Here is a 22,276-nt window from a genome sequence, read left to right as displayed (position 1 = left end):
TGCTCCTGCTGGTTTACAAAGAAAAGAGAAAAGGGAGATAAAAAGGCTGAAGAAGTGCAGTTGTGATCAGATGAAAGTGCAGGCTGCTGAGCTGCTGCGGGCAGTGGAGCAGAGCGGCAGCAGGAGCGACTGTGGGCGGGGAAAGAGGAAGTGTGGTCGACAGGAGAGGAATTTAAAGTCTCATTGTTCTGGAGGAGCAGAGGCAGAGGGAGCCGAGGGGCTGAGGAGTCGACCCGCTGACGGACACCGGACAACATGGACGTGAGCGCAGCCATGGAGAAGGTAGAAACATCTGCGAACACGTAGATATGCTTACAGATGTTGAGGTCAAGGGTCAGGGGGTCACTCAGTCTGGTGGGATGTAGCATCCCCTGTTTGTGGAGGTCTGGAAAAACCCTAGTGTTGGAATAAGGAGGTTTTATTGAGTTAACGTGAGCTTTTTTGTTCACATGTAAGAACAAGCAGCCTCTTAAAATGTCCCTTTTGAGTTAGAAAGATTTAAGTATTTCACATTTCTTCTTCGCTCAGTTGTGTTCATGACAATTAATGTTTGATATTCTGATGTTAAGATGTTGATTTAAGGTTTGTCACGTGTGGAACTACAGCTGCATCTGTACGGAGGGTCATTATTGTCCATTTTAAACGAGTTAGAAAAACACTTTTATACTCATTTCAGTTAAATTAAAATGTGACTGTAATGAAACCTGGATTAGGTAACTCAGATAAATAGAAATATTTCATTCAAAGGACAACTTTCATTCATTTGAGGGGCTTTTTCTTTTCTTTTCTATGTTGGATTTAGTGATCGTTTCTACTCGATTTACAAAAAAATATCCCTAAAGCACAGCTCCAGTAATTATGAGCTATAATAAGTTTATTTTAACAGTCTGAAGTAGTTTTTAAGAAACTGAGAAGTCTATTTCCAGGTATAGTTATCAAGTAAAGGATAATGGTGGCAACACGGAGCCCGGTGCTTATGTGAAGGTCATTAATTCCTGATTGAGGCTCCGTTAAAGGGCTGTGTTGTAAGAGTTTTCCTTGTCTTGATTTTTCTGTTTTCTTGTTTGTGTTCTTGGTATTTTTTGAGTTGTTAGTTTAAATCAGGCTCACCTGATTTCAATCTGTCACAGCTGCAGTCACTCATTCATCAGTTCCCCACAGTATTTATGCTCTTTGGTTCAGATCCTTGCCTTTACCGTCTTCTTGGTTATTCTCTGTAGTTTGTGTCATCGCGTCTCTGTTCTCACCATCAGGTGATGGTGAAATTCTTCTTCCAAATCTAAATTTTCTGGGTTTTTTTGAGACCGACTTCAGTTGGTTCCCTGTGCACAAAGGGATCGTGTGTTCACTCGGATCTGTGCTCTCTTGATCATGAGTTCTGTCTCAGATGTAAATGTACTTTATTTATACAGCCCTTTACAACGATCCATTTCCAAAGTGCTTTACAGCAGATAATAAATAAAGAAAAGAACAATCTAAAACAATAAAATACAACAAAATTGAATAAGATAAGATAAAAGTGTCACCATACTACTGGGTATTAAAAGCCATCTGAAATAAGTAGGTTTTTAGCTTAGATTTAAAGAGGCCCAGCTCAGAAATAAGACTCATCTCGGGGGGGGGGCTTATTCCAGAGCCTGGGGTCACCCCAGAGCTTGTATTTCGACCTGAACACCTCCAGCAAAAGTTGATTTGTTGACCTCCAAGCTCTACCAGGATTACGGACAGTTAGAAGCTCAGATAAATACAATGGGGTGAGGCCGTTAAGAGCTTTAAAAACGAAAATTTAAATTCTAAATCAATTCTATAAAGGACAGGAAGCCAATGAAGGTAGCTAAGAGCAGGAGTGATGTGCACACGTCTGTTAGTGTTAAAAGATGGGCATCAAATCTGTATTGCAGGTCTTCATCAGCATGTTTTTGTATGCGAGTGAAAAAACATATTTCTGACACTGCAGTAAGTTCATAAAACTCAAAAAGTTAATAAATCCTTTCTTGACCAATGAAACTAAGAGGGGAAAAGTGATGATGTCACACTTGAAAAGGTTTTTGAACGGTTGTTGGAGAGTTATTTGCTTTTAAGACTGTCTGAGCGAGCAATGCATTGCACTTTAGGCCCAATCCTATTTTTCCCTTTGTCCTTCCACTTGACCTGAGCTCTTTTTTAGACGGATTAGTACCCTTTCTTTCAGAGATAAAGCAGCAGTGGTCACTTAGTCCCTTTGGGGGACTGGATGACCACTTTTCTTTGATCCCTTACCTCTGCATAACGGAGGGATAAGACCAAGAAGAGGGATGGGACTCCTGATCCATTACTTTCTTTCACCCGTTTGTTAAATATATTCCATTATTCATTTGGAGATATTTGGAAATCAATGACTTTGTCACATACGGTGCAACTTAATCAAAAGAAAATGTCTCTCTGTCATTGAACTTAATCCTCGATCACTCAAACCTGATCCTCTGGGTTTGTTCTGGCGGCACTTTGCCTCCCAGAGATCCTGCTGCGATTCAGCCGTACGTCCGTCCAGAGGTCACATCCCTCTGAGACTGATTACCTGACGGATCAGTGCCACCTGTTGAGGGCTTGATCCTTTGTTCAAGCCCCAGAGCTGGAAAAAGTGGCATCACCAGGATGGAAATAACTCGACACACACACACATCAACACTTATGTAAAGGATGCCGGGATTGTGAGGACGTTTCCCTGCGACCAAAACACCAAACAAATTCTCAAAAGACCAAGCTGAACATAGATTAGTTTAATTGTCAATCAAACTTTTATTAATCATGTCAGTAAAGATGGTGCTACAATAAAATTAACATTAGCATCATGTTACCGCAGCTCAGTGAGCTGCAAAAATGTTAGAAATGCTTCTATTTTCACATCTTCCAAACCTAATCTTAACTTTACTGAAACTGGGTGGAACATGTGCACGAACCTGGGTAGTTTTCCACATCAACCTGCAAAAAAAAAGACATTTTTAAAAAGAAATCAGAGTTTAGCACTGCTTTAATTTACATGCTAACATTAAAGCCAAAAAAAAGTGACATTTTAAGGACAAATGTGTCAGCTTTGTGCTAACTTTAGATAATCGCCTCCAGTGCACACACTCGCAGGAGTCAGGCTGGTGTTAAAGAGAGGAAACTTTAAAAAAAAGTGAGCTGAAAGCGTTTCACAGGCAGGTAACAGCACAATCCAAGCAAAACACAGCAGGTAACTGAGGCTAACTTTTTTTTTTCCATCAATCTGATTTATTTCTCAGCTGTGTGGACACAGAAATCCACTCGTCTTTTCTCTTTTTATGTCCTATTTGTGTCACTTCAGTATGTGGTGCTCAACTGGATATATATCTGATTATTTGAGTGAAGACATTCACATTGGATTCCTTGTGGCTTTTTGCTTATATGCATTTTCTGAGGCCTGTCATAATAAAGCTGCACTGATACACAAGGCAATAAAATGGCTAAAGCTACCTGTGAAGCTTTGTCTTCCTGCAGAGCTTTTTCCTGTACAACTGGGCAGTTGTTTGCTGTCCTCTAGATCTAAATGTCATCCACAAATTTGCAGCGATTGGTTCGATTTTAGCTTTGTTTCTCCCAAATGTTCCCATAAATAAGATGTTGTCTGTTGTTGATACAAGTGACGCTTGCAGAAGCTATGGCTGTGAACCGTCAAATCTGATCTGTATTGAATTAGAATATAAGAATTTCAGTATAAATATTGGGCAAACTTTTGTACATGGAAGCAACAGAAAAAAATCACCGAAGCCAAAATAACACAAGAAGAAAGATGCAAAGAACAAAACCAGAGGCCAGAACAAAAGGAATATTCAAATCAAGTCATTTAGGTCCATAAATGTAGCATCATATGTGTTTAAGATGTTTAACACACTTCTAAACATCGAAAAGAGGAATGTAAAATCAGGTAGAAATCAGTGGCTCATCATTTTGACCATTAATCCAATATTCTAATCTAATATTCCTTATAACCCAATGCAAAGTCACAAAATTCTCTATTTTGTTCAATTCACAAACCTAACTGACCCTCGGCTATGTTTGACAGTTTTCGGTTTAAAGTCTCAAACTGTGTGCTGCTTCAGTTGTTTTTTTAGAATCTCTTTAAAAGTTCAAATGCACCATAAGAAATAACCAGAATATCTCCTTTAGTCACCGAATGGTGATGGTAACACAACTGCTGAGCCATAAGGAATGTGGTGGCTGCCATGAGTCAAAGTTCTTGGCTTTGACTCAGACTGAGGACAGTAACTGGAGCGTGTCGAGCCCGTCCTGTGACCCCGAGCCTCTTATCTCACAGCGTTTCCTGCACTTTGCTGCTCACATAGCTGACATATTCAAAATAACTTGGCCCAAGTTCAGCCGAGTCTGATCCACCTACAACATGCTCGCCTTATCTGACTCCTAAATATAGAGCTGCAGCATATTTTGCTCAGAAATAGAGTTTTCTCCTGTCCATTGTTAGCTAAATGTTCTCATTCAGAACAGCATATAATACGGTAATGTTTGGTAGTTGGCAGTAGCACCCAACGAAGAGCTGCCAACATTTAAAGTGATTACAAGTGATTTTCAAAGGTAACTAAATACAAAAGATATAAAGGCTGAAAGTGAAAATGTTTGATCCAATAAAACCTTGTGATTCCGATAGCTAAAATAATTTAAAAGCTTGTATGACTTGCCCCAAGACTGCATACATTGTTGATTACAGCCTTACACACAACTCAACTCAACACTATAATAATGAAGACACTCTCCCTGTCTAAAGTGTTCTTCCTCAGCTGTTTCTATCCCAGCCATCATCACTGTGATCTTGTTAACACGAGCTGATCGGCAGGCGATTTGCTGTCACATGGACTTACACCTCTAAACCCACTCTTCGCTCTGCTGTCATTGTAATGACACTTGTCTGTCTTTTTATGACACCTGAACTGTCATGCTGTCTCAGATCTTACTAATAGTCATATGAGCAATGGCAGCAACATCTCAACACAGCTGAGTTTGTTTTTCCAGGTTTAGGTCCTTTGCTTCCAGTAAAGTAAAGGAAAGGAAAGGAAAGGAAAGGTTGACCTGTACAAACATTTTAAGAGACAAACAACAAAAAAAGAGACTCCAGGAAGTTGCTAGTCCAGGCCAACACTTGTTGAATTTACCTTTTTTATATAGATTAAACACATAAGCTGTATTGTGCTGATTGATTTAATTTCAAGCTTTGTCTGTGCATACAAACACTCCCTCCATATAGGGTGAAAATACTCAAAAACTACCTGTTCTTGGTCCAACGGTGACATTAATCTGTTGTTTTGTCAGCAGTTTAGTCTTGTGTAAACTTGGCGTGTTTTCCCATTTGTATCCGACATACTGGAATAGATAGCAAAGCAGATGGCAGTCTTTTCCTAAACCTAACCAAGTATAACAAGTTTAGTTTTTAAAATCAAACAGCAAGTGAAACTGTGAGTAAATGAAAACATAAATTATGCTTCCAAAGGTTGTCAGAAACAAAAATGAGAACAAAATGCAGCAGTCGGACCGAACAAAGCGCTGCCAACATTGAAAGTGATGACAGAATATGTTCAAATGTAGCTAAATACATCAAATATTGTGAAATAAATGCAATAAAGGCTGAAAGTAATGATGAAGCTGTTTGGTTGTCAAATTTTGATTAATTTACTCTAAACCTGATGACAAGCGTTTCCTAAACCTAACCAAGTATATTTAGTTAATAAAGCTTAACCCCAATTTTAGGAGAACAAAAATAAATGAAAATAAATAAGTGAAAAAAGCTTTTCCGGGGGTGTTCTTGAACTTGACTTTATTATAATATTGTTTTGTCTAATATGGTCTAATATTGTGTTGTCATAACAACTGTAGGGCTACCTGGTTACGTTGCACAGGATGCAAAAACACGCTGTGGAAATGATTGTATTTGTAGCCAGCCTGTCAAGAATGGCAACTGAGGCTGCTTCCCTTCGCAAGGTGATTTCTGTTTTTGAGTTTATATCAATTCCACATGTATCTGGATAAATGTGAAATATTGATAAGCTAGTTGGAAGCTACATGCAAGTTAGTAGAAAAGGGTATGAAACGGCAACTGTTATCAGCTCTCACACTCTCTTATTGTAGGTTCTTTGGAGGATTTGCTGCTGTATTCCCACACTTTTGGTGTGTAAACTCCACAATGAGAGACTAAATGTTGTGGAGACTTTGTGCATTTGTGAAAACATGCTTTTATGTTTCGACTAGGCATTAAACTTTGTTGATGCCAACTGTCTGTAGATGTTTGTAATAATTACAGCTGTGTTTATCTACCTTTCAGCTAGGACAAGTGAATAAGCATGTTTCATAACAGGCCAAACGTTTCGGTTGCTGCTGCTGTATCCAATTATATTTTTGACAATAGTGTAGTTTCAGCTTTGTGTCAGCTCTGTTTTTCTTTTCCTGTCTCAGCATGACTTTACCCCACACATTGTTTTCCCACTTTGGTGAAAGCAATTCATCACAAAATGTCCTCAGCCAGGTTTAGCATGTGTAATGTACAATTATGTAAGAGCATGTGTCTCTCCGTCTCTGTGAATATTCAGTATATTGCACATATGAATACCCCCACCAGCAGTTACAGGCTTGTTAATACCTAGTGACAGATTGGCAGGTGGATAGCCTGTCAGACAAACAGCAGCAGGTTGTTTTAGCTGTCAAGTATCCTGCCAGAGGCTTTAAAAGCAGTCTGTCATGTTAACCTTTCTGGAGCTGTGAGGATACTTGTTCACATAATGCTTCAGTTTGAACCCTTAAACAGTCCTGTGAAGGGAACTGTTTGACTTCCAAAGTCCAAAACTAAAACTGGTCCAAACAAAGAAACACAAGAACAGATCAAAAAGTTAAAGTTGAAGATTCTTGGTCTTGATCTTTTACCAAAGAATTACACTAAGTGTACAAATACAGTTATCAGCATGTGGCCAGTAGCTGACAGCACACGAATGTGATTTAAAGCCCCAAGAAGGGCTTGTAAGAGGACTTCAACTTAAGACTTTTCCTATCGGTTGATTAAATATCAAATTCCTTTTACCGATTACTTTTTATTGAGACGAATACATGTAATGCTAATCACAAAAAACAGCTTGAAGTATAGAGGAGGATCAGCAGTGTTTGTCAAGACAGTGATGATGTCACTGGGTGGACCGATGAGATCATCCATCCTGTGTGTGTGTCTTCTCTTCTTATCCTTCCACACCCACGGAAAATGGTCAAAACAACTCTTCTTTCTTATCCAAAACCTCTGCACACAAGCTTATCATCACTGCCACCTCATCCTGTCGAGAAGTTAGTTTCTTCTCCACATTTACTCTTTTATACAAATACTTAAAGGCTTTGTGGGGTTTTGTACAGTATCATAAAAGTTTCTGTTTTTATTAAACAAATTGCTGCCATGTCCAACCAGTTTTCTTTTATGTTATTGTGAAGTTTTAGGTCCAGATATAAGCTTTTCTGCATAGATTGCAGCCACATATCACAGTAGTCATTGGTGGAAGTTCGCTGAAAACTATCAATCAATCAACATTTATTTATATAGCACCTTACAACAACCAGAGATTGACCAAAGTGCTTCACAATTCCAGAAATAGATTTAAAAGTAGATTACATATAACACGAGACAACAACAAAAAGGTGAGCCACAGCTTCAGTGAAAAGCCAGTTTAAATAAGTATGTTTTTAAAACTAGACAGAAAGCTAGATCTGATTATTCATAAAACAATTTTTTCCAAGACAGTTCAGCGTTTAGGGTCAGTTAAGCTAATAAATATTTGCCTTGCTTTGTGAATACCAATATTTTAAGCTGTGTGTTCAGTCTTTAGGCCAATTAACCCTAAAAGTAATTAAATAGATGTGTCTTTTGTAATTTATTTTCTAAAATTACAGAGTTCAGGGGTCGTTGGTCATTACTGAGGCCAGAGAAGCAGAGAGGCAAGTCAAGCTAACAAGGTCTTTAGCTTGATTGCTAACAGTTCTTTCAATGGTTAGTGAGCTAGTTGACAAGCTGTTTAGCTTAACTCAATGCTAAAAGCTCTCTAAACTAAAGAGCTTAGAAACAATATTAAGTAAGTCGATAAGTTAATCTGCTAAGCTGGTTTGCTGAGGTAAATAACTTGCAAACAGTTACCAAATCACTTAGAACGCTCCAACTTATCTTTCTAAGCTAAAGAGCTTGCTGGCTATCAGTAACTAAATATATTTGTGAGCTCTTTAGCTTAACTCAATGCTAACAGCTCTCCGATCTAAATAGCTTAGAAGCAATATTAAGTATGTCAGTTAGTAAGTTAATCTGCTAAGCTGGTTTGCTGATGTAAATAACTTGCAAACAGTTACTAAATCACTTAGAACGCTCTTATCTTTCTAAGCTAAAGAGCTTGCTGGCCATCAGTAACTAAATGTATCTGTGAGCTCTTTAGCTTAGCTGAGTTGCTAATGGCTCTCCAAAGTGCTTGTTCACTTTTAATACTAAATCAGTTAGAGAGCTCTTTGCCAGAGACCAGTTGCTGACAGCTCTCCTAGCTTAATGGTTAAGAATCGCATCAGTGAGTTAGCCAGAATGCTAACATTTATCTGGATAATGAGTCCAAGTCAGTTTGCAAATCTTTAACCTCAGTCCTGATTCTAACATCCATTTTGTCCTGTTAACAATCAGTTACTTATACAGTTTGTATAAGTATAATGCAACATTCAACCGTGCCCTGCCTTACAGTAATCAATGAAAAAATAAGTGACTCCAGCACGATTTCAGCAGGTTAACTAGCTTATTTGAATCCCAACTGAACTCTTTCACACTGCAGACAAACGTCAGATATCAGTGACTTGTTTTTGTGTCCTGCGTGAAAGGACTCTGAAGTTAAAAGAAGTGAAAAAGTTCTACAGTTACAGTACAGTTTATCAAATAAATATAATCGTGATCAACTCCTGTCTTATAGCTCTCAGTAAAGTATTCTTCTTTTTAGGAACAGAATACTTAAACAGACGGAACACAACAAATCACGATAGCCTCTATTTTGCCTTATGTGAGAGCTACGCCTAATGCTGCATTCCTTTCATCTGTGAAGTCAGAAGTAGGGATGACGTTCCACCAAAGTTGTTTATGTTGCAGTGCAAGAAGCTAGAACAACGAGTGGGATTTGCTTACTAGCCATGTTCATTGTTTTGAGCCATTTTATGCATTATAACCAAGCAATGTACAATATTTTGTGAATGCAAACGTTAACCCATTAACTTAAATCAGGCTTTCTGATCTACAATGTAAACAGTTCAAAATCGTGACAATTCATAACAATATCATAATGTTACCATGATTTTGACTAGTCTTTTCTTTTCCTAATACTCTTCTACGCTTTTGTTTGCACTGTTGTGTCTTGCGTCTCCTCTCAGATGTCGATGAAGCCGGGTGCTGGAGGAGGTGCAGCAATGTGTCTCGTATGTAAGGAGAGCTGCTCTGGGTTTCAGCCACATTCTTGGAGGTACAGCTGCTCTTTTTTTCAATTCATTTTTTTTCTCTCTGCCCTAAAAAAAACGAAACAAAAAGAAAAACAATGAAAAGAATGAAAAGTTCAGCAGTTCTACCACTCCTGCTTCTCTACCCTACAGTTCTCTGCTCTTAAAGAAACACGTTGCTCCTCTGGTTTTGATTAAACATTGTATGGTTATTAACTAACAGACCAGTTTCCACAAACTTGCGGGAACTTCTCTACTTACACAGCAGAGATAAACAAGGCAGTTGTGAAAAGGACCCACAGAAACGTACCATAAAAACAGGATTCTAATGTATCCTGTCCATGCTGCTTAAGCTGCAACTCCATTCAGTTGATTATTAATACTTTCTTTTTAAGTTTAATGAATTTAAAAGCGGTAAAGTGAAATTTGCTGAAAAAAATATGCTGGCATAGCATTTACAGGTATATCATATGGTTTTTCTATCGTAGGTTTTCATTGCCATGGTTCAAACATGCAATCACTGCGTAACTAAGTAATTCTTAACAATGTTAAGTTGTTTCTGCCGTCAAATTCAAGATGAGTTCATATTTTATATGAATTAAAAAATCTGGAAAAGAGATCTACAAATCATTTTATTCACATTCTTAAACGGGGTCCCATTTTTATTTTAATTGGGGTTTTAATCCCAAACTCAAACTCTGAATTGTTCTGGAGCAGGTTATGTATTCGGTATCAGTTACCGTGATGATCTAGCCAGGGTAAAAGAGCGCTACCTTTATTATGCTGGTATATAGGCTCAATATACCTCATTAAGCCATTAATCTTGCTTTTAGTTCACCTCTCCTAAGGTGCACGACAGCAACTTTTAATATAATTCAAAAATGGAAACAAAAAAACCCTCAAAATTTCAGAAAATGCACGATAAAATGGGGCGCAAGTCATAAGTAAAAACAAAGTTGGGTTTCATAGGACTGATCTCCATCTCAATTGTTCTACAAAGACAATAAGAGGTCTAATAGATTATTGATTAATGGGAGAAACTATCAGTGTTTTTATACAGCTGAATAAGAAGTAATCCAATAAGGAAGAAAACAGCCCAGTGTTAAAATACAGGCTTTAACTCTCCCGTCTGTCCAGGAAAGCATGTGTGGCGTGCGGCTGCAGCACGGTCGACCACGCTCCTGGAAATGACCTTGAGGATGATCAACAAATAGGACGCCTGCTCGCAGACTCACCCAGCGCCCATTTGACAGCAAAGGTCAAAGGAGGCGGCGGCCTTCGCATGTACAAGAGAAACCGGATGATTGTGACAAATCCAGTGGTGTCACGCAAAGATCCGACTTTCAACACCACAACGTACGACTGGGCCCCGGCCGGACTCAACCAGAAACTGGTGAGGATCACAGTGAGGTGCAGGAAGCTTCTGCTTTCCTTGTCATTATCAGCCAGAGGTGCTTAAATTGGGTTCAGTTAAGTGTTTGTGTTGTTTAGACAGGACTGAGCTTTTGAAGTTTAAAGAAAAACAGGTTGTTGTCCATGTTAAGCTGAATTTTGTGAGAATTCAGTGCAGTTTATGCAGCTTTCTCTGCGTGGATCAGTCCAAACTGTCTGGTTTCCATTAAAAACAGACTCCAGTATGTTTCAGACCCTACAACCTATAATTATACGATGACAGACATTACTGTGGCTGAGCTTGTAGAGACGGATCCAAATCCAACAGAGACTGCTCTCCAAATGTGTCTGGAGCATCTTGTTTGTTTCAGCTGACACTTTGTTTGCATGAGTTGGAGCTCGAGCGGCTCCAGACGATTAGTCATGATTTTACAGTAATTCAACGATGCACAGCTGTGTCACTGAAAACACCTGGACAGCCTGATAACTAAACTTGTTCCTCAGGTTTCAGTGGTGGAAAAACTCCAGCAAAGAGTCAAAATGAAGGGGAAATTATGAATAAACAGAGACGGTGGTGTTCTTTGAAGATGTTAGTTTTTCAATTTTACTATAATTGCCAACAGGCCCCAAAAATTTAAGCTTACTCTGACTCAACTCCACCTTAAACATCAATGCTGCAAAACAAAAATCTTATTCATTATGTATTTATGTTAATAAATGTCAGGATTGTGCACAGTTGTTCTGACAGTTTTCAAAGTATTTCAGTGGGAGGTTAATTGGAGCAACAAAAAAAATCTCTCATGTGGGAGATGTTGTGAGAAGGTTTATTTCAAGGCAGCCATTATATTTTCCAAACACTAACCACAAAGCTTTTTAAGTTTCTGTGTGTGACTTTAAGGTTAGATCCATGGCAGAAATGCAGCCGCGTATTCATTTCTGTTTTTTGCCAGTTTAGAATTTCTGAAAATGAAAATCATTGCATTTTTTTTTAGTAATTTACATCCAGATATGCCACTGTTGCCCATCTCTGCACTCTGCCCTGTTGAATAGCCACGTTACTACAGTGTCCCAGAAGGGACAATCCAAAAACTGTCCCCAGAGAAGTTCTCTCACATTTTTCACCCTTTCAGATCCACCTTAGATTCTTCTGTGTGCTCAGAAGAGGAGGGTGAAATTAAACGTTGCAATTTACACTTTGTTCCACAAGATGTCGCTAAATCCGACAAACTGGATCTTTAAATGCCAAAACCTAACCAAGTAGTTTTTAATGTCTAACCTTTATTGATTAGTGCAGCAAGAAAATGTAAATAATTCATTTTAAGGACTGGAATGTGCAGCTTATCATTATGAATGACAGCGAATACAAATCTGTTCGAAGCTGTGTCATCCATTGGAAATGTTATAAGTAATTCTAACCAGAACTAAAATGTCCCCAATCCCTTCAGGCCATGCAGTACATGGAGCTCCTCCCAGAAAGTCAATGTCCCGTCTCAGGGACCAATGGAGCGCTGGAGCGCCGCAGGCAGCTCCTGAGCCAGCTCCCCGCCTACGATCAGGACCCCATGAAGTGTCCGAGCCTGGGCAGCGAGGAAGAGGTAAGGAACTGATCAATAAGACAAACAGCTTCCCAGATTTACTTAACCCAGTACCTCCATCCATGTGCAGCCGAGTCTTAGCTGTTTAATGATGGAAAGACTGATGCTGGCTCCATCTTTCTGCAGATTTCCTCCATGCTGCTGTTTGTGAAGCAGTACAAACAGGAGGTGCTGGGAGTGGGTGAGGTGGCCTTACCTGGTGAGGCTGAAGCTCTGAGGGAAGCAGCCACTCAGAGGACAGCGAAGGAGGCCAAGGACCGCGGTGATAAAAAGGATGCTGTGCAGCAGCAGAGCCACACATCAACCACCAGCAGCGTCGACTCTGCTCCCGCCACCAATGGAACAGACGACAAGACCGAATATGTAAGTAAATCAAATCCCTGAAGATGAAGCTGTGGTTATCTTGCTAAAATTCCTGCTCCTCCTCCTGGTGTTTCACTGAAAATCCACACGTTCTCACCTCTAAAAGTTTTCTCCAACACATCTGCCCCAAATCTACATTAAAGTAAAATAAATTCTATTTTTTAACCACTTATCTGCTCTGTTGATAACTCATCCTTTATTCTATCTTAATCAACCGATTAGACACCAAAAAGGAAGATTGTTTTTGTTTCTTTCATGATGCAAACTAATATTTACATTATTTAAACTATTTCATGAGTCAAAAGAGAGCTTAACTAATTCTATGTAGACAATTATGTGGAAAAACTTTTTTGTCCTGCCATAAAAATCTTGTCAAAGTTGTAGAACAAGCAAAGACGACATATTGAACACATCTCCTCTGTTTAATAGCTAACTGGCAGTTTAAAGATTGAAACATACCTAAAATGGCTCTTCGGTGCATTAGTTCTATGCTGTGCTTCTATGATAGATTTGACATTGTTTTTAACATGAACTTGCCTTTTTAAAAGCATTTTCTCAACAGTTAAATCAAAGATTTGCTATCTAATTTAGATATTAAATGCTCCGTATTGGCAGTTATGTGAATGAGTTAAAAATGACCCTTTTTAAACATATTTAGACAAGCAAACACTCGATCCAGTGACTGACATGCACCACCTCTGACGTCTGTGCTCTGCTGTTTGTTTTGGAGTTTGTGGCGTCATTTAGTCATATGAACACAACCAAAATGCTGCACAACATTATAAAGCAGAACAATAAAAAGTTAGATAAAAAGAGACTTTGAAAAGATAAGCGATAACATTAAAGGAAAAATAGATTGTGGCATATTTTTCTAAATGCTAGTGGAAAAAAAAGATGTTTTTAGATTAGATTTGAGCTGTAAGATGCTACTGAGAAAGCTGGTGGGTCAGGAATACCAGTCTGGATCTGGGAACTACTAAAATAATATATATATTAGTATATTAGAGATAAAGTGGGGCTAGTTCAGTCAGAATCTAAAGAGCTCTCAAAGGCGTTCAGGAAAAAAAAAAGGTTATAGATGTTCTTGAGTCTGGCAAGGGATTTAAAAAGATCTCCAGTATTTAAAATAAATCACTCCACTGCATGTAAACTCATTGACAAGTGGTGTACATTTCCAAAAGATTGCAATTTGCTCAGAAACGGCGGCCCCACAAAATCTGGCCAAACAGCGGCGCTTTTGATCTGTGAAGAACTCTCCAAAAACCCTAAGATGTCACAACAAGATCTGCAGCTGCTGCACTTCGTCTTTAATGTGACCGACATCGCATAAATTTGCTCTAAACTTGCCGTGTGTTTGTCGAAATGCTTCAAAGATCTGTTTCTGGCTGTTTTATGTATCTGAAAACGCACAACGAGCAAGTTTACTTACGACCTTTTGCTTTGTTATTCTGTCCTCCAGCACTGCACCGGCTGCCACGGTGAGGTGGCCAAGGAGAGCCCTGCTGTTTATGCCGAGCGTGCCGGTTACCATGGCGCCCTGTGGCATCCCATGTGTTTCGTGTGCTCAGAGTGCGGGAAGGGCTTGGTGGACCTGGTTTACTTCTGGTCCAATCAGAAGCTGTTCTGCGGACGCCACTACTGTCAGTCGGTGTGGCCGCGATGTTCAGGCTGCGATGAGGTGAGTCCGCTGTCCTGCAAACTTTCTGTGGACACTTCAGACATCACACATGTGATCTGGAACAAGAAGGACAGGAACCACACGATGTAAAACAACACAATGACACGAAACCGTCTCATAAATACTGCAGTAATTCATCATATTCTACACTTGGAGGTGTTCAATGTGGCTATGATTGACACCAGTTAAAGACTTTATTTGGTTTTCTCACTTAGGAAGAGTGGATTCTCGTCACATCATTTCCACCTCGCATAGAAATGTAAAGGGGAACTCTGGTATTTTTAAACCTGGACCGTATTTCTGGCATTAAATACATTCATCTACTCACAGAGAACAGTTTGGTGAAAGTTGGCGTCCTTCGGAAGATATTTAGATTCCTCGAGATCCATATAACGGAGATATATATATAGAGCTAACGGAGGGAATTCTACACAGGCACTCTACTGGGACCACTTAATTGACACGCATGGCTGCAGCACAGCTCATTCACTCCGGTAAGAACGTCCATCTTACTCAAAGTCGTCGTCCACGTTGTCAAAATCTGATAAATATCCTGCCATGTTGCACAAAACTATCAGCAGCAAACTCTGTGTGAAGTTAGCCGACTGTCACAGAGCACGGAGTGAATAAACTGTGCTGCAGGGGGGCGTGTGGATGAAGTGGTCCCAGTAGAGTGCCTGTGTAGAAATCCCTCCGTTAGCTCTCCTTTAGCTGCAAGTAGCCACATAACAGCAGCTATGAGCTAACAGAGCTATAGCACACGTTCATTCATTCATTCTTCTTAAAGTATTGGTGAAATAAAGACAGATAATGCCTTATTTAGAGGCTGCATCCTCTAAGCCCCGTTCACTCCGTTATATGGATCTGGAGGAATCTAAATATCTTCCAAAGGACGCCGACTTTCACCAAACTGTTCTTGGTGAGTAGATGAACGTATTTCATGCCAGAAATAAAGTCCAGGTTTAAAAATACAGGAGTTCCCCTTTAACAGTTGTCATAGAAACGTGGAAAATGTAGGCAAAGCTTTTCATCACCCAACCATGATCTTTACCATCAACCAGTTTGTTTTATCGCTTACTGAAGTATAGCAGAAGTCAAAATAAAGACAGGAACTGAAAAACAGTGGAAGAAAGTTGGACACGAACACAAATCTCATGCTTGGGAATCGAGTGTCTGTCCCCCGCTTCCCTTCTGGTCTTCTTATTGTCACTTTTTCTCGTTGCCCTTTACGATTGCTGCAGTAACTGGCATTAAGCAGCTATTAACCATGCGTTGGAAGGTAATTGTAAAGGTATCCAGAAACTGGGTTGTATGAAGGCATTGTTGCTATGTCATAAACATGAGTTCCAGCCTTGTGCAGCCTTTGCAGTCAGTGTCTCAGGAATCGGCGCCATGGGACGCCATGGGACGCCATGGGCGTGCCCCCTACACGCCAGAGGCTTTGATGGTGCGGTAACATGTGACCCTCCAGGAATGAGTCATTGACCGTGGAGCTGTTTTTAAATTCAGGACAGCAACTACAGTGAGGTTGGATCTGAGCCACTTGATTATGATTCATAGCTGGAGCAAGAAGGGAAAAGGATCCAAATGCAGAAACCGAGACACTGTCGAGGTAGAAAAAGCCAGGAACCAGAACAGGATGAAGAAGAAAACAAAACTCTGAAGAAAGGAAACGACAGACTGACAGAGATGGGCTTTGATAAGGAAAACAATGAGGATCTGGCGAGGGACAAAGGAAGCCGAGGAATATTTCTACTGAGGAGCAAACGGCTAACAAGAGGCAGGTGGTGGTGATTAGCAAAATGAAGCCAGATTTAAATCAAGAGCAGGAAGTAACCTTAGCAGAAAGCACAAGGGGCCAGGCTCTGCAAAAAAATCAGGAAGCTAGAACTCAGAGCTATACAATTCTGACCCAAAAACCCAGACCGCTGTGTGTCTCATCCATCAGAGTCCAGCTCATGTTTGCTTCCTCTTCACCCCAAACCTTTCTTCTCCTTCCACAGCTCATCTTCTGCAAATCTTTCCTCACGGCACAAGACGGACGGACGTGGCACCCTCAGCACCACTGCTGCTGGAAATGTGGACAAAGCCCGGAAGCGCCCTGTCAGCACTGACCCAGTGTCGGCACATGGGCTCAGAACAGAACTACAAAGGAGAAAGAGTGACGCAGCTCTGAATAAAAGGGTCAGATAAGACAAGATGACACAGTTTATCACATCAGTGAATAAGAGAAACAAAATAAAACAGAATAAGGAGAGATTTGTTTAACTGACATGGAAGTATTTGAAATATTCCAATGTGGAAAGACAAAATGTTTTGCTGATTTAGTGTTTAAAATACGACGTGAATCTGAACCACTTGGACTCATCCAGTTGAGTTCACTGGTGTTTGGCTTCTTAGGGAAACGTGTAGTTGACAGAAATGTGTTTAAAGTGCTTCAACATTTAAAGTTTGTTGCTCTATCAGCTCTTGAGGCCGTGACAGTGATGGGAGTCAGATGTTCTGGTGTCAGCCTGCAGCCTCGTACGGAAGCCCAGATGGGACATTTTAGCAAACATAATCAAATAATTTGGAAAAAGAAACACAATGAGGGACGTTAATGTGAGTAAAAATAAATCAATGAATTCACGAGGAGGATTTTAGCAGTTAATTAGTAGAAAAAGTCACGTTTGTGTCATGAAAAGTGAACAAACTCTTGTCTTGTAAAGTTAAGAATTACTTTTAAAGCTCCATCATCAGATATTTAATACTCTGGATTTATTTTGTCCTGCGAGAGTTTCTCAGTTTTTGGGAAAATCAAATTGTTTGTTTGATTTAAATGATAATTATGCTTTAAATATAAAAATATGAATCCTCATAGACGGACAAAGATCTTAAAAAAGAAGACTGGAACAGGGTTTAAAAAATGGATTTAACTTTAATTTCTGTTTGGCAATGACACACAAATCTCTTAATTCATTAATTTGAACCCTTAAAATGTTATTTACATCTGTACTTATGCATAAGAATAAAAAACATTTTCTGTATTTGAAATAAATTTACTTTTTTTTTAAATGTATTTTTTAATGTTTCTGGTGGTTTATTCTGCTGTTATAGACGATAAAGTCTCTAAATTGCCTTAAATTACTTTAGAAGACGGTCAGTTGCTGATGAAGGAAAGTAATAATTCAGCTGATTAATAAAAACACCTTCATCTGGGATCTTTTTAAATGTCAAATCTTCAGTTTATGAACAGAAAATGTGTCCTGATGTGTTGAGTTTGGCTCTTTACAGGTTGTTTGCATTTGTTTCAGGTAGAAATAGATTTATGTGGTGATTAAACCTTTGAGAACTGGACAAACGGAAGATAATGAAGACGTATCACGAATTAAAATGATTATTTTCCTGCAGCAGGTTTCAGTCATTTGTATTTAACTCTCACCGCTGCACCTTTTTATATTGAAGGTAAAACTGTTTCATTCATTATTCTCCCTTCTGTCAACTTAAGGTGTTCAACAAACAGTGAAACTGCTCCTTTATGATCATTATATTCGGATAAAATTAGTATTTTGCAAATATTTAAAAATGTATTTTTAAAAAAAGCCAGAAATGTTTGTTAACGACACAGAAATTTATCGTAATAAACGGTTTGTAGAACATCAGCTGTTTGTTTGTTTGTGTTTTGAACTTATCGCTGTAAAAAAAAAAACAGAAGAACAGCTTTATTGTTTGATTTGACGTGGCATTTAGAGCGAAAATGCTTTTAAGATGATGTTAAATACATTTTATTTAAGATATGCAGAGATATGGTGTTTAAAAAGAACAATATATAATAAAGAAGAATTCCCAGTTGGATGAAAACCCAAAAATAAATAAACCAGTGTGCTTTGTGGAGTGAAAACTGTTCATTTCAACTGCAAATGGTTGATTTTTCTTTTCCTTTTTCCTACTAAAAACACACCAAACAGTAGCTTTGAGGTTTATTCATCGTCATGAATAAAACATGAATGAATGAAACGGCTCTTTCTATCTTATGATTATCCAACAGTTCTGGGGTTGGACCTGTGTTTGAATCTGTGAGGATCAGATATACAGTCTGGTACCAAGTTAATATGAGTTCATGTGTCGTTTGTGGGTTTTAAAAATGTGCAGAAGTATTGAGCCTCTCATATGTTTCTGTGCAATAGTTCTCCAGTCTTTCTGAAGGTCTTTCAAAGTTTTTCTTTGGACATTTGACATTGAATCGAGCATAAAAAAGGCACCTGAACCAGTGACTTACAGAGCTCATTTTAACTGTATATTAGAGCATTTTTTAGCAGCCTGTCACAAAGACTGGTCATTTGTTCCCATTTCTTTAGTTTCATCTATGAAAAACAGCAAAGAAAACACAGTTTGACAGACAGAAAATAGGATTTCTGCAGCAACAAGGTGATTCCCAAAGAGCTATTAGCTGAAAACTTGGCATATCTCAGCATGGTGTGCAGTGTGTCCTTAAAACATTTGAGGAAACTGGACAAGTGGAGGACAAAAGAAGAAGTGTCAGGCCTAAAAAACTATCTCCAGCAGATGAACAGGATCTGAAAGTGATGTCCTTAAGAAAGAGGAAAAAATCCAGCTGTGACCTGACAGGACCTGAGAGATGCATCTGGACCTTCAGCTGATCCATCTACTGTTGGCCCAAGCCTCATCAGAAATGGGCTCCATGGAAGGGTGGCTGTCAAGAAGCCGTTCTTAAGGAAGGGAAACAGGGAGAAAAGGCTGAGCTGTGCCAAATGACACAAGAAGTGGACTGAAAATCAGTGGCAACAGGTCTTATGGAGGGATGAATCCTCCCCAGAGCCCGGACCTCAACATTATCGAAGCAGTGTGGGATCATCTGACAGAGAACGGAACAAAAGGCAGCCCACATCCAAAGAAGAGCTTTGGGATGTCCTTCAAGAAGCCTGGAGAACTATTCCTGAAGACTCCTTAAAGAAATGACAGAAAGCTTGTCTCAGAGGGTTCAGGCTGTGTTGGAGAATAAAGGAGCTCAGACCAGATATTCACTTTAAAGCTGCTGAGAACTGATAAAAAAAACTCTGTTTCTGCCTCAGATTCTGGATTTATATTCATGTTTGAACAACTGTTTCACATTTTCCGCAACAAACTCAGAGATGAGGGATGTAAACATGAAACCTGGCAGGAACAAAACACAACAAAGACACGTTTAACGACGGCTATAAACAGTTTTTCAAGTAAAACTAGTCGGCTGAAGAGATAACCTCCAAGCTGTAACAAGAATGAATGTCCACTGTTGTTAAAATCCTTTTACCAAATTAAACCCAAATAGTTTAAAGGAGGTCAAACAGCAGCAAGGTGAACTTGTTAGCTTTACTTAAGCTAACAGTTAGCAAACACATGCTCAAGTAAATAGCCTACAGTAAATAAACTGTCTTTAATCATTGCTGTACCACAAAAGGCAGCCCACATCCAAAGAAGAGCTTTGGGATGTCCTTCAAGAAGCCTGGAGAACTATTCCTGAAGACTCCTTAAAGAAATGACAGAAAGCTGGTCTCAGAGGGTTCAGGCTGTGTTGGAGAATAAAGGAGCTCAGACCAGAGATTCACTTTAAAGCTGCTGAGAACTGATAAAAACTCTGTTTCTGCCTCAGATTCTGTGTTTATGTTCATGTTTGATCATGTTTCTCTAATTTTAAGTTTTAAATTTCGTTCCTGTGGTGGAAACGCAGCTTCAAGTTCGGACATTTTACTCTGATTAATACAACTGTTTGAAAACATCTTCATTAAAAAGCATATGATTAAAATTTCATAACAACACAAACAATCTAGAAAAATAACTAATGAATTACAAAAGTGTGTTGTTGTGGTTTGAAAAACAGCACTGAAGACAATGTTGAGAGCTCACTTCACCCTTCAAGATGCTCTAAAACTAAATCCTGTAATCTTGAATCAGTTGTGGCAGCTTCAGGCTGGAAATAGGTGAATAAATCGGATGATCTGGAGCAGAAAGTTTTTAAGAAAGGGGCTCCAGATTGAGAAAAAACTGGGATCAGGTAGGATTTGTGAGTGAGCGAGCTGACCTACACACTGCAGGAATGCGAGGTATTCCTGTGGTTTCTGGGTCGACGTTCCCGGGCCCTAACGTCACCCAGCTGATCGCCCGCCGGCCACTTCCTGAGCCGTGAAAGAAAAAACAGAGCTGGATATTTTTAGCTCCAACATGAGGCAACTTTATTTGATCAGCAGGGTTTTATAGCCTTTAATAGAGCGCTGTGTAATCGGGGGGGTCACAGAGGAGGTGAACTTATTACTCATCACTTCCTCTGGCTCTACACACACGTTATACACCGTGATTTGTACTAATATGGTTAAAACCTGAACTTTGCTGCACATCTAAAGTCTCCATCATGACTATAAATATATAAAACTCACATCCTGATGTTTGTGGCCTCTTTGCATCGTCGTATAATCCACCAACCGGACAACAAGACCTCAACTACAAGGTGTAAGTATTTACCTCACATGAGCTCATCCAGTGAAATTACAGCCACAGAGATGGAAACACATGAATGTAAATGTAATTTATTTCTACAGCCCTTTACAACAGTCCTTTTGGTACCAAAGTGCTTTACAGCAGATAATAAATAAAGAAAAGAATAAGTACAAAACTATAAAATAACAGTAAACGCAATAAAATACAGCAAAATCTAATAAAATAAGATAAAAGTGTCACCATACTACTGGGTATTAAAAGCCATCTGAAATAAGTAGGTTTTTAGCTTAGATTTAAAGAGGCCCAGGTCAGAAATAAGACGCATATGGGGAGGGGGGGGGAGCTTATTCCAGAGCCTGGGGGCACCCCAGGGCTTTTATTTTGACCTGAACACCTCCAGCAAAAGTTGATTTGTTGACCTCAGAGCTCTACCAGGGTTACGGACAGTTAAAAGCTCAGATAAATATGATGGGGTGAGGCCGTTAAGAGCTTTAAAAACAGACATTAAAAGTTTAAAATCAATTCTATGAAGGACAGGAAGCCAATGAAGGGAGTTAAGAACAGGAGTGATGTGCACACGTCTGTTAGTGTTGGTTAAAGACGGGCAGCAGCAGCGTTTTGCACAAGTTGAAGGCGACTGAGAGAAGTCTGGGAGACGCCGACATAAAGTCCATCGCAGTCGTCTGACCTTGAACTTATTAGGGCATGGATGGCTTTCTGAAGATCGTGACGGCTTAAAAACATTTTAACTTCGGCCAGGAGACGCAGCTGGAAAAAAACTAGTCCTGACAACATTGTTAATTTGTATGTCAAACTTCAGAGTGGCAAAGGTCAAAGGTCACTCCCAGATTCCTGACGGTTGAACTGAGCTTTGAAGACAAGGCGCTAAAGTCAGCCGTCACAGTTTCCCCAAACACAACACATTCAGTTTTATCATCATTTAAATGTAGAACATTTTGGAATGAAAGGGAGTTTAACCTTCAGAAACTCCATCCTCCCCGTCGACTCAACCCTGTCAAACAGCTGTGGAAGATCTTTGTTTGACGGCACTTTCCTCCGTCCAAGAAAGAATTGCATTCAAAGCCAAGCAAATGCAACGATTTTTAAGGCTCATGAGCGGATATTTTATTCACAATAAAGCACTGAAAACGTATTAAATGCTGAGAGCTTCTTCTTGAATCTGATGGCAGCGACGCGGCTCATTAAAGCTGGGACAGGTCCATGTTTCCCACTGTGCAGCATCCGCTCTTCTTTTAACAACATCTGCAAACATCTGGAACTGAGGAGG

The 22,276-nt window shown here is 39.5% G+C and overlaps 2 protein-coding genes across 2 annotated transcripts in view; one reads left to right on the top strand and one right to left on the bottom strand.

Annotated features, from left to right (window-relative positions):
• LOC140302914 (uncharacterized) overlaps positions 1 to 22,276 on the bottom strand; it is a 163,421-nt gene that overhangs the window by 67,420 nt on the left and 73,725 nt on the right. The window lies entirely within an intron of this gene.
• On the top strand, positions 46 to 18,074 carry lmcd1 (LIM and cysteine-rich domains 1). The gene is made up of 7 exons (XM_072381431.1): positions 46 to 282; positions 9,427 to 9,515; positions 10,627 to 10,882; positions 12,327 to 12,476; positions 12,603 to 12,839; positions 14,299 to 14,517; positions 16,521 to 18,074. The coding sequence occupies exons 1-7, from the start codon at positions 256 to 258 to the stop codon at positions 16,629 to 16,631; spliced, it is 1,089 nt and encodes a 362-aa protein (XP_072237532.1). The 5' UTR covers positions 46 to 255; the 3' UTR covers positions 16,632 to 18,074.

The sequence above is a fragment of the Leuresthes tenuis genome, unplaced genomic scaffold (assembly GCF_036924035.1).
Source record: "Leuresthes tenuis unplaced genomic scaffold, fLeuTen1.0.hap1 SCAF_3, whole genome shotgun sequence".
NCBI lineage: Eukaryota > Metazoa > Chordata > Actinopteri > Atheriniformes > Atherinopsidae > Leuresthes > Leuresthes tenuis.
This window is presented reverse-complemented; position numbering and strand designations above follow the sequence as displayed.

What these genes read in the sequence shown, in the direction of transcription:
- lmcd1 (XM_072381431.1), top strand. Translation starts at nt 256, where the DNA reads ATGGACGTGAGCGCAGCCATGGAGAAG. An exon ending in CAGACGACAAGACCGAATAT is followed by an intron (nt 12,840 to 14,298) that starts GTAAGTAAATCA and finishes TCTGTCCTCCAG; the next exon opens with CACTGCACCGGCTGCCACGG. An exon ending in GATGTTCAGGCTGCGATGAG is followed by an intron (nt 14,518 to 16,520) that starts GTGAGTCCGCTG and finishes CTCCTTCCACAG; the next exon opens with CTCATCTTCTGCAAATCTTT.